Below are 11,732 nucleotides of genomic sequence, written 5' to 3' on the forward strand. Positions count from 1 at the left end.
GTGGAGTCTGACCGGCGCTGTTGATTTCTTGATAGCAAACCATGGCCGTCGAAATCATTGGATTTTGATGCCGGTGCTACCAGACCAGTGGCTATGCCAGATTGGGTAAAGGCATCCGTTTTATTATTAAATATAAATTGGTGTGCATTTTCTTTTCGAATTGCAGCATAAGCTCCTTCGACAGTGGGTAATGGATCGGTTCTTAATAACTCACGTTTGATATTGTCATGTTTATGATCTAAAGAATTTAAAAACTGGAAAAGTTTTTGTTCTGACCTGATGTTGTTATATTTGACAATATCATTCGGATGTTCCATGGGATTTGGATCCCTTGTGTCGATTTCACCCCAGATTCCTTGCAATTTCAACCACAGTTCTTCGGTTGATTTACCATCTTGCCTGATATTATTAGCTTTAACATGTAAATCAAAGGTTTGGAGTTTGTCTTTACCAGAACTGTAGGTTGTAATGAGGGCATTCCATAAGGTTTTTGCTGTAGGGAACTGGGTCAGATTGCTTGCAATTTGTGGCTCTATATTTTGAATGATCCATGAAAATACCACCAAGTCTTCCTGGTTCCACTTCTGGTTGTTGGTTGATGGTGGATCTTCGGTTAAATGATTGAGGAGGGCCTCGGATTTACCTCCGATGGCAACCTTGATCATACGAGACCATAATGAATAATTTGAGTTGTTAAGGGTAACACTGATTTTTAAAGAATCAGGATGCCTTTGTGATTGATTTTCATTGTTGGTTTGGAGAATTCTAGCCAATTGGCTAGTTAATTCTGTAATGAGTTGAGTTTGGCTGTCATGTTCTGCCATGATAACCACTCAAACGAAAAAAAATAGGCAAATGATTTAAATTGCTGTGATTGAATGATTTAGATCATCAACACAAGCTCTGATGCCATGTTAAAATAAGAATTGTAATTGTATTTTGCTTGAGTATTGAATATTTTCACTTAATTGAGTTTTTTACATTTGGAAGATGAAAGCTGAACTTATACAGAGAATAGCCTAACGGCTATATGACAATATCATGGAAAAAATAAAGGTATGTTTCCCTTTTTGTAAAAGTTAATATTGCTGTCTTTTTATTTCTAACAATTATAACTTAGCAGCTTAGCATTGTAATCTTGAGAATGGGGTGACTAAGTGCGCCCCATATGTACTGATACTTGAGTTTATACTATATGAACGTACTGCTTTTCAAAAATAATAATAATAATAATAATAAGTATAATATTGTCTCCTTACAAACCAACCGCAACGTGTTTGGCCATGCATTTGCGAATTCATAAGGCATGACTAATGCAATATTATCTGAATAAAGTTGGCAAACTTTTTTTTAATCCTGTATATATAGCAAGCACACTACATGAACACAACATAAGCCACATTAACCATTTTACATTTCTACTTAAACACTTTAACCAAACTTGACCATGGCTCCATCGATCTCGAGCATCGACTCAACATCACTCAACATTCTCGATTTCGTGGTGAACAAAGGTAATGGAGTGAAAGGGCTAGCCGAATTAGGACTCAAAACCTTACCACACCAATACATTCAGCCTCCACAAGAAAGGTTTGATACGAACGTTGAAGAATTGCAGAACGATTCCATCCCAATTATCGATATGTCTAATTGGAATGACGCAAATGTAGCCAAGTCAATATGTGATGCAGCACAAAAATGGGGATTTTTTCAGATTGTGAACCATGGAGTGCCGATTCGTGTTCTTGAAGACGTTAAGGATGCAACACATGAGTTTTTTAAGATGTTGCCTCAAGAAAAGCAGAAATACTCTAAAGAGCAATCGGGTACTAATAACGTTCGTTTTGCTACCAGCTTCTCTCCGAGAGCCGAGAAAGCTCTCGAGTGGAAGGATTATCTTAGCCTCTTTTATGTCTCCGATGATGAGGCCGCTTCCCTCTGGCCTCCAGTCTGCAGGTAATTAATATTACTTCGATTATTTGGAGACATGTACTATAAAACGGGTAAATGAATATGCCTTTTTTGTCGAACTACCACCTCGGAAGGGGTATTTTTACTCATCAGTACGTACGTAACTGACTGATTATTTCATGATTGTTTCTGATCCTTTCAGGTCAGTAGTCACCTCAAAATTCAAAATATATTGTAATGTAATGAGGTTTGAACATGAGACTTTTGTGAAGATACATTGAATCTAACCACCATTCTGTCTAAAAATGGTTTTCATGTGCTATAAAACAAAACACATTGACAGTGTGTTTATTTGCGAAAATGAAGGCTTTTCTCACATAGTTTATCATGAAGGGCCTGAAACACATGAAACGTCTTCATATGTGTTTTTTTCTTTATTCTTTTTTGAGAGAGAGAGATTAAAAATTCTCACTTTATTTATTAGATAAGACCACTGTTGTAAAACACCCCGTCTCGAGCCGTTGCAACGGTTTGATGACTAGCCCGTCCCGTCTCGAAAAAACCTGTCTAATATGACAGTCAACGGTCAAAATTCTGGTCAAAGTTGAAAAAAATCGGGTCAAAGTCGGTTAAAATTCAGAAAAGCCAGAAAGTCGTTAAAATCGGTCAAATTTTTCGTATTATAGTTTGAATTTTTTGTATTAAATTAACAATGATAGCGATTATTGGTACAAATTAATTAATTAAAGTTTTTGGCTTTAAAATATGTATACATATATACATTTATATACTTAGATATTTAAAAGTCAACTTTGGTCAACGTCAGTCTCGACCCCATCTCGAACGTCTCGACCTTTTTAGGACCCGACCGTCTCGATCCCGTCTCACGTATTTTGCAACCTTGCATAAGACCATAGATAATGGGGCGATTCTCCCCCAAATGCTCATGAGGTGTCACCACAAACGCCCCACAAACGCTAGAAATAGCGTTTGTGGGGCGTTTGTCAATCAAATGCGCCAAGAGGAGGGAGAATGACCATGACATGTCAAGTGCTGATTGGTTAATGTTATTTATCTCTCCACCTTTTTAATATTTTTATCATTCAAATACCAATCAAATTTTACCACATCAACTACAAATGCCCTTACAAAAGCCCCCATTACAACTTTCTCATTTCCCTGCCATGGTCCAGTCATCGTCTTGCTCCAAAAAGTACACCTTATTAGACAATAATTTCCCCATGATTATTATTCAATACTCGTAGCATATTTATAGTACATATGAAACCCTAATAATACCTATGAACCCTAACGGACCCAAGCCCACAATCGGGTTGAGCCACTAACTTACCATCTAACACTCCCCCGCAGTTCGAACGGTGAAATCGCAAAAGTTCGGACTGGAAAGATAACGCTAAGTACAAAATAAACAAATAAAAATAACTCTTTTTTTTTCTCTTGTTTGATGCACTAAATAGACAGATATTCGCGGATGTGGTTTCATATTGCTTGACTGCGTATTCCTTTTCCGTAGCGTTTTTTTTTTCTTTTTTACGCCGTGGCTTGGTTTACCTAAGAATTGAGCAGGACTTGGGCATAGAACTTTTGTCGACGATAACTATTATCTTCAACGCTACAAAAGAGAGCCTTTTTCCCCCTTATTTTCCTCTTTTTTTCGGGGTTTGGAACCTAGTCAAGTTAGGCGGCTCATTCCCACGCCGATTATTATTAGTTAAACTTAAGAATAATAGAAGCGAAAAAAAAAATTACCAAGTAGAAAAGATAACAAACTACACCAAATCTTATTTGTGCATTTGGGTGAAAAAGTCAAATATATACATAAAGGTGATTTTTTTATACGAAGCGTAAGAAAAAAAATAATTTGTGAAACACAAAAGTTTGATGGCATGTTTGACATTCTTGGATTAAAAGGGTTTACTAGGAGTGTACACGTATGGGACGGATAAATAGATATTGCGGCAGAAAGTGGGAGCTATTCACGTATTGATAAGAAGAAAAAATAAAAAGAAAACGACTCTTGCTTCAGGATTTTTTTTTTTTTTTGGATTGCTACGACTGTTTAGGGTTTGGTGATTGAAGAGGCGGCATAGAGACAGCGGTTCAAGGCGGCCGGCTAGGTCTCGAGATCAGACCTAACCTCTGATTACTATGTTAGACAATGAATTCCCCGTGATTATTATTCAATACTCGTAGCATATTTATAGTACATATGAAACCCTAATAATACCTATGAACCCTAACGGACCCAAGCCCACAATCGGGTTGAGCCACTAACCTACCATCTAACACACCTTACCCACTTCACGTCACAATAAACATGTGAATATGCAGTAGAAAATTTTACTAGAAGAAAATAAAATTACAGGAAAATAAGACACACTTTTCTGCAACTAAGCGTAGCTTAATTAAAGTTTCCTGATTCTGTTTATTGACAGGAATCAAGCATTAGAATACATGAAGAGTACCCAACTCGTCGTCAAGAAACTGCTCACATTACTTATGAAGGGGCTAAACATCAAACAGCTCGACGACACCAAAGAATCGGTTCTAATGGGCTCAAAGCGAATCAACCTTAACTATTATCCCAAATGTCCCAACCCCGAGCTCACTGTCGGTGTGGGCCGTCATTCTGACGTGTCAACACTGACAATACTCCTCCAAGACGAAATCGGTGGCCTATACGTACGAAACACTGATACTCTGAAATGGATTCATGTCCCACCAGTAAGCGGATCGTTGGTGATCAACGTTGGAGATGCATTACAGATCATGAGTAACGGGAAGTACAAAAGCGTTGAGCATCGAGTAAGTGCTAATGGAACTAGTGACAGGATTTCGGTCCCGATATTTGTGAACCCGAGACCTAGTGATGTTATCGGACCTTTTGCCGAAGTGGTTCAGAGCGGGGAGAAACCGGTCTATAAGCAGGTTCTTTACTCGGACTATGTTAAGCATTTTTTTAGGAAAGCGCATGATGGGAAGGCAACCGTTGAGTTCGCAAAGGTTTGATATTCGGGTTAAATGGACCTTTATGTGTTTTAAGTGAATAAGAATGTGTTTCACATGTAATGTATGAAGAAGAATCGAGCTTGTTTAAGCTTTTATGTTATGAAAGTATTGCACTCTAAGTCAAAGTTGTACATGACTAACGTGGTATTTGGGTTTGTTTGTTTTTATTTACTTAATTCTTGTTTTCACAATAGATAAACATTCTCAAACACTTATCTTTAAGAAATAATTGTTAACATAAGTACGTTAGCCGCTTAAACGGGTCAACAAAGAAGGTTCGGAAGGTTTGCTCTGAAGGTTTGCTCTGTTCAGGCTATTCAGAGAAAGTGATTATTTTTAGTTAGATATATACTGCCTAACTGGGTTGTCTCACTACCAGTTTTAAACATTTCCTTATCCATAGCAAGATGTGTTGAAAGATAGGTTTAAATCCGAAACCTCTAGTGAGGATATCAGGATGCAACCAGTGTGCATCATTTTGTGATGGATTGTTGGTAGCTACTTAATTTCTGTTAGGTAGCCTACTGGTTACATAGCCCCTGATGAGGGGCGTACTGGTTTTTTTGTTTTTTTAAACCGGACTTTCATCGAAAAATGATCCAAAAAAGTACATTTCTCATGAAAGGGAAGAAAAAAAAAAAAGACGGGACCAATATTTGAAAATGCAAATATCTGATAAAATAAGTCTACTTATCCCATAAATGACTTTTGCTTATAACTATAAAATTCTAACATAGAGCCTCAAAAAACTTCCACATCAATTAACAAGAACCAAAATAGCCCAAAATTTGGCAATCAGAAACCAACCCTTCTACAAATATAATCTAGAATTCCCGTTGAAGTTCATCATATTCCCAATACTCTGCAGCATTACATATCATAAGACTATACGCACGAATATCATGTATACGAGCAGCCCAAGAATCTACAAAAGCAATGATACAAGTATGGCTAAAATCATTGACCATATGCAAGGTAACTGACTAGGTGATATGCTTCCTGGCGGGCCTTCTGGTCCGAATGCCGGTTGAACCATTCCACTGATGCTTGAATTTGTACTTTTACTGCTCATAAAACAGTTTAATGTTAACATGCTAATAAAAAAAGGATTTAGTGCCTGAAAATGTATCAAACTTCACCAAAACTCTATTGTATAGATCCTAAAAGTTTCCATTGCATAGTTCAAATTTCCATTTATTGTTATTGTATGTATCCAGTGACATCTTCATTAATTGCTGACGTGGCAGTCATACATATATTATATTTTCAGAGTTAAAACCCTTAAGGAAATAGGTTTTAAGCTGTGATAAAGAATGTTATAAAGGTTCTTGTTCTTACCTCCCTGTAAATATGCACGACCCGTAACCTGCATAAGGAAGAAACACTCACCAATCACAATTAATCATTTTTTCAGCATACGTATACGTAATACATTAAAAAAAAAATTAAAATAAAATAAAAAAATTGCACGTACTCGGATCAACCATGGTTGTTACAGCTGTACCACTAAAGTCGCAAGTTCCACCAACACTACTCATTCTTTGATAATAGTCATTATACGCAAAAGAAGCATGGTTTTCAACTGTATCCGGCATATAACAGGGTTGACCCGATTGTATAGCACTACAATTCGCCTTACCCGGCCCACAAGCCCAATTCAGCCCATCTTGCAAGCTACCGACATCAGCACCTTTTCTTGCAACACAAAAACCACCCGAACCATTCCCTGTTGTTTCACCTAATGTATCTAAACTAAATGTATAAACCGACGTCCCGTTACTAAAATACACACCGTAACTCTTCTCCGAGACTGGGCCCGGTCTCTTGTCTTCATTAAACAGCTCGTAAATGTAAGAGTTCATAGGGATCGTCGGTTGACTAGGCGGGCCCGAGTTGTTCAAAACCCGTGTGATCAAATTATTATTAAATTTTTCGGCGTTTTCGACGGTAGCGTCACGTTCGTTGGCCCCACCCGACCAAGGCCAACCGGTTTCGGTTACAACGATAGGTATCAACGAGACGTTATATGCCGCGATAGAATAATACGCGGCGTCCACCATAGCATCAAACATGCTATCGTAATGAAAAAGTGTGTTCGGGTCAACAAGTTGTTTGACCGGACTCAACGGTTGAAATAACGCGTACTCGATCGGAAAAATACCGTTGCTTTGTACGTACCCGTAATACGGATAAGCGTTCAGCATGAAAAACGAATTCGTTTGTGTTAAAAATTGAAGAATCCCGTAAATAGTAGAATTCCATGTCGAGTTGAAAGTAGCATCCGAAGGCGGGAACGGTTTAGGGATAAGATCCATCGAAAACGGGGTTGACACTTTGACTTTATAATTTAGGTTTGAAGAAACTAATGCTTTATGAAGATTGTTCATTGCTGAAACTAAAACTGGGCCCGCGTGCGGGATTGTTGATAGAACTTCACTACCGACTGCAATGGCGGTTATGTTGGTTGATGGTACGAAAGCCGCGATGTTTTTATTGATCCAGGTGGCGGCTGTTGCGGGTGATTGTCCGATACCTAAAACTTCTTCGTTTGTTACACTAACAATTACTTCGATATCGGTGTCGGAAAGTGCGCTTAGTAAGTGATTATCGGCATCGAAAAGACGAACGTGTGTTATTTTATGGGATCTAAGGATTGCGACCACTTGTTCGGGTGATGGTAGGTTGGAAAGATCGGTGCCGATGTTTATTCCAACAAATGCACCTGTAATTCAAGAATATGAATTACCATATTTGTATCTATACGTCACAAGTTCGATTCGTTTAATTATGAATGGGTTGATTTAGGTTGTGTTTATATCTCAAACGGGTCAAACAAGAAACATGTAGTTACGAGGAGTGAAAGTCGCCCACATTCTATTTTTATGCATACGAATGAGTAATTTCTCCTACTCAAAGATTTGAAAAAAAAAAAAAAAAAAAAAAAAAAAAAAAAAAACTAGGTAAGAAATGTTGACATGTTTCAACCCAAATCCATTTTCACAGGTTACCCAACCCACCCATCTTGCCACCTAGACTTGTGTTTATCAAGGATTGTTGAGATGCAAATTTCAAAAGTTCGGTAATAGAATTAGAGAATCATATGTAGAATCATTTTCAAGGACGATTATACATATCAAATCGCATCTTAATTTTAAAGTGTAGGAATTTATCCCCACTTAGTAATCCAAAGGTAGAAAAGCATAAAGGACGCACAATTCAACTTACTTCTCTTAAATCTTATAGGAAGTTATAATTATCTCATGTAATTTCGTTTTACATTATAAAGTAGGATTTGTGTGGTTGTAATTAACATTATACTAACTTTGAATATCTCAAGTAACAATGTTGACCTCGAAGGTCAAAGTTAGCAAGTGAGTGAATAATGGAACATACGACCTTACCTAATGCGATCGATAAACTTGCAAATGTAAGTAGAAGATATCCGATAAACATTTCAAGCCTCATCGTATCGATAGATGGTTTGACCACAACCTTCACCAACAGCCTTTTCTCCTGGAATTCAAGATTAATCGTCAAAATTCATTAATTTTACTTCCTTTAGCAAATACGGAGTAGTTAATACAAAAATTACTCCTCAAACATCCAAAAAGTAAACAACTTGGGGATTAAAAGTCAACTTAGCTACATCAGGTCAATCCTTAACCCAAAAACACAGAACACCCAATTGAGTTAAAATCTATATACACACTACATCACATTGACATCACCAAAATTCAAGATTTTTATAAAAAACCACATACAGAACAATTAACTGAGCTGAAATCTACATTCATACAAATCACATTAGAACAAAAAACTCAAGATTTCAAGAAACCCTTCCACAAAACACTAAAGAACCCATTAAGCTAAATCCTATATTCATTAAATCACATATATTTCATTAACTACAAACAAAATTCAAGATTTTAAGAAACCCACATTCCACATCCACATACAATTTACAAGAAACTAAAAACCCAATTGAGCAAGAATCTATTTTAATACAAAATCATACTGATTTCAGCAAAGATTATAGATGACAAAATTGAAGCTTTGAGGTAACCCAAATAAAGTCCACAACACAAAACATACCCCCAGTTGAGCTAAAACCTACATTCATACAAAATCACATTGATTTCAGTAAAGATTAAAGACAGCAAAATTCAAAATTTCAAGAAACACCTGTTTGAGCTAAATTCTATATATACACAACACCACATTGATTTCAGCAAGACTAAAGACAGCAGGATTCAAAATTTCAGCAAACCCACAAACAAAATCCTTTCAAAAGAAAGGGGATGTACCTGTCTACTTAGTTGTAGATAGCACCGCACAATGAAGTTGTACCGTACAAGTTGTTAATCAGCTGATCTTTTACTAAATGAAGAACAAGTAGAATGAAATATAAGAAAGAATCCAAAGTCACATTTAAAATTTACAAACAAGTGAGACCACCGAGAGAGTAAAAGTTGGAAGCTTTCAGAAGATGAATAGTACAAAACAGCTAGTGTCCATTCTTAATTTTATTGTACCTCATTATACAACATCCCTTTTTTATTTTTAATAATAATAATAATAATAATAATAATAATAATAATAATAATAATAATAATAATAATTGTCAAATAAATCAGACGACCATTACCCCCACCTCTTAAAAAATGATTAGATTTCATATTATAAAATATGCATTGTAAATTTTAAAAATTGCCACTAAACATACAACTATACAAGTATTGTTATTCTTTATGTGATATGTGATTGATAATAATATATTTTACTAATCTTTTTCTATCCATATAAGAATCTAATATAAATATATTTTACTAATATTGGCATCTCAATACAATAGTCATAGCCATAGTCATAGACTCATAGTCATAAAAGTATATATAAAATGTAGGTTCATTAATTTTAAAATCTCTCTATATATTAAAGTAAACACATAATTGAGTGACAAATCCCCTTAAAAATAAATCCTAACCATCCAATCTTTTAATCACCTCTAATCCTAGCCATCCATTTAAAATCCCTCCCTTAATCACGTGACAATCCTTGAATTAAGAGGTAATCAGACAAAATTAGCCTTCAAAACTAAAAAACGTACGGGGTTTAGCCCTAAAATTAGGGATCGATCCATTCACTGTCAGATTCGAGCAACTCATCAATTCATCTTCAATCGACGGTTCCACCACCAACACCACCCGCTCCATCGATTACATATGTTTTCTTCCGATTAATTTCTCTTCCGTTACTACCATGGAGTTCACCGCGGCGGTGGCGATGGTGAAGAGGTGAGCAACGATGGTGGGGCTCTGTTTAGCGTCCTTCGCCTAAAACAAACGCAAGCTAAGGTAAAATTGAGTCTATGTTTTACATTTTTTTTGTATTATCGTTCTTAGGGTTTTATATATCCGATTTATGCTCAACTGATGAAACCTTATAATTTGATTGTTGAGCATCATCCCTGGTATTGCATAATCGTAATTGTTAATTCATCATTGACTAACACAGAATCAAAGTTTTGTTAACTAATGTTTATCTCAGAATCAAAGTTATGATTTTGGTGTTTTAGGGTTCTATTGATGGATCGTTGTAGCATCATCGTTATTTGAAAAATAAAGGTTAGTTGTTCTATTTTTTTTATTTTTGTATGATTTACATGTTTTAGGGTTCTATTGTACATGGATGAATGTTTATGATAAAAAGTATTTTAGGGGTCGTTGTTTATGTATACAATTTTAGGGTTCGTTGTTCATTTATACAATCACCGATTATTCGTTTTACAATTTCCTAATTCACTACTCATCGAAAAATCTGGCGTAATATGATAGAACCCATTATGAGTTCTTATCAAACGTTCAAATCTGATTTCATCTGTACTGAAGGATTTATTGAAGGATTTATTGTGTTACACAGGTAATTTTGTATTACAATCTGATTTTGTGTCCCATCTTATTTGTGTCATGGAAATTAGATGCTTGATTCGCTGAATATTGATAATATACTTGTGTTGTTTTGCTTAAGTTAACTAAAGCTGTAGAAGGTTTCACTTACAAGGGTTTTGATTCAAGATGTGTTGGTTTGGCATTCTGGTTCATTAGCTTTGAACAACGCCGCCTGTAGATAAAGAAGTACAAAATAAGATATGAATCAATTTATGACTCATGAAGTTGATGAAGCTCTTGCATCTTTTATAGACATTCTGGTATGTGCAGTGCAATCTGACTTTATGAACAGCAGGTACAATTGTTGATTTTAACATTTCTTGCCAAGCAATTAGTATTTTCCTTTATGTGTTTCCGTTAGTAAAGTTGATTGTTGAAAAATTGAGGGTTTGATAATTTTTGACACTGAAATTAGTAGGCCTATTTTGACATTTTAGATTTCTATGGGGCCTCCTAGAAACATACAGTACTTTTTACACTTGAAACTGGAAGACGTGAATCATGTAATCTAAAAAGCTGTCCATTCTATAACTGATATTTGTACTTATGTGTAAAAATCGGAACTTTATTTTTTGAAAGCTGAGCAATTGGCTAACTGATATATGTATTTATGTGTAAAAATTGAAACTTTATTTTTTGAAGGCTGAGCAATTGGCTAACTGATATTTTTGTATGTGTAAAAAGAGGATTTTTTTTGTAGGCTGTGCATAAGATTTTTCAGGAAATAAATGGTTTTGGTAATTTGAAATGAACAATGTTGGGCATAAGCAACGTAGCTTTTTTTTTTAATAATCTCTTTTATATCATATGATAGTGTATGAGATCACAGTTCTCAAGTTTTTA

General features: G+C 35.7%; 2 protein-coding genes across 3 annotated transcripts; one reads left to right on the top strand and one right to left on the bottom strand.

The window, feature by feature from the left end:
- Positions 1–1,413: 1,413 nt before the first annotated feature.
- On the top strand, positions 1,414–4,964 carry LOC139868071 (feruloyl CoA ortho-hydroxylase F6H1-3-like). Its single transcript, XM_071856411.1, has 2 exons — positions 1,414–1,956; positions 4,368–4,964. The coding sequence occupies exons 1-2, from the start codon at positions 1,448–1,450 to the stop codon at positions 4,939–4,941; spliced, it is 1,083 nt and encodes a 360-aa protein (XP_071712512.1). The 5' UTR covers positions 1,414–1,447; the 3' UTR covers positions 4,942–4,964.
- Positions 4,965–5,642: 678 nt separating this feature from the next.
- Positions 5,643–9,380, bottom strand: LOC139868078 (glucan endo-1,3-beta-glucosidase 4). Of its 2 annotated transcripts, XM_071856424.1 has the most exons (5): positions 9,246–9,380; positions 8,343–8,454; positions 6,416–7,663; positions 6,280–6,307; positions 5,643–6,005 (listed from the first exon to the last, which is right to left on the bottom strand). In XM_071856424.1, the coding sequence occupies exons 2-5, from the start codon at positions 8,404–8,406 to the stop codon at positions 5,867–5,869; spliced, it is 1,479 nt and encodes a 492-aa protein (XP_071712525.1). In that variant the 5' UTR covers positions 8,407–8,454; positions 9,246–9,380; the 3' UTR covers positions 5,643–5,866. The 2 variants fall into 2 exon arrangements, with proteins under 2 accessions (XP_071712525.1, XP_071712520.1); XM_071856419.1 differs by lacking the exon at positions 9,246–9,380 and having other exon boundaries at positions 8,343–8,552.
- Positions 9,381–11,732: the final 2,352 nt, after the last annotated feature.

The sequence above is a fragment of the Rutidosis leptorrhynchoides genome, chromosome 1 (assembly GCF_046630445.1).
Source record: "Rutidosis leptorrhynchoides isolate AG116_Rl617_1_P2 chromosome 1, CSIRO_AGI_Rlap_v1, whole genome shotgun sequence".
Classification (NCBI taxonomy): Eukaryota; Viridiplantae; Streptophyta; class Magnoliopsida; order Asterales; family Asteraceae; genus Rutidosis; species Rutidosis leptorrhynchoides.

Bases quoted from the DNA above. Each gene is read 5' to 3' on its own strand.
- LOC139868071 (XM_071856411.1), top strand. From the start codon at position 1,448: ATGGCTCCATCGATCTCGAGCATCGACTCAACATCACTCAACATTCTC. The intron at 1,957-4,367 runs GTAATTAATATT...GTTTATTGACAG, and splicing joins CTCTGGCCTCCAGTCTGCAG to GAATCAAGCATTAGAATACA.
- LOC139868078 (XM_071856424.1), bottom strand. From the start codon at position 8,406: ATGAGGCTTGAAATGTTTATCGGATATCTTCTACTTACATTTGCAAGT. The intron at 6,308-6,415 runs GTACGTGCAATT...TTCCTTATGCAG, and splicing joins AACAACCATGGTTGATCCGA to GTTACGGGTCGTGCATATTT. The intron at 6,006-6,279 runs GTAAGAACAAGA...TTTTATGAGCAG, and splicing joins TCGTGCATATTTACAGGGAG to TAAAAGTACAAATTCAAGCA.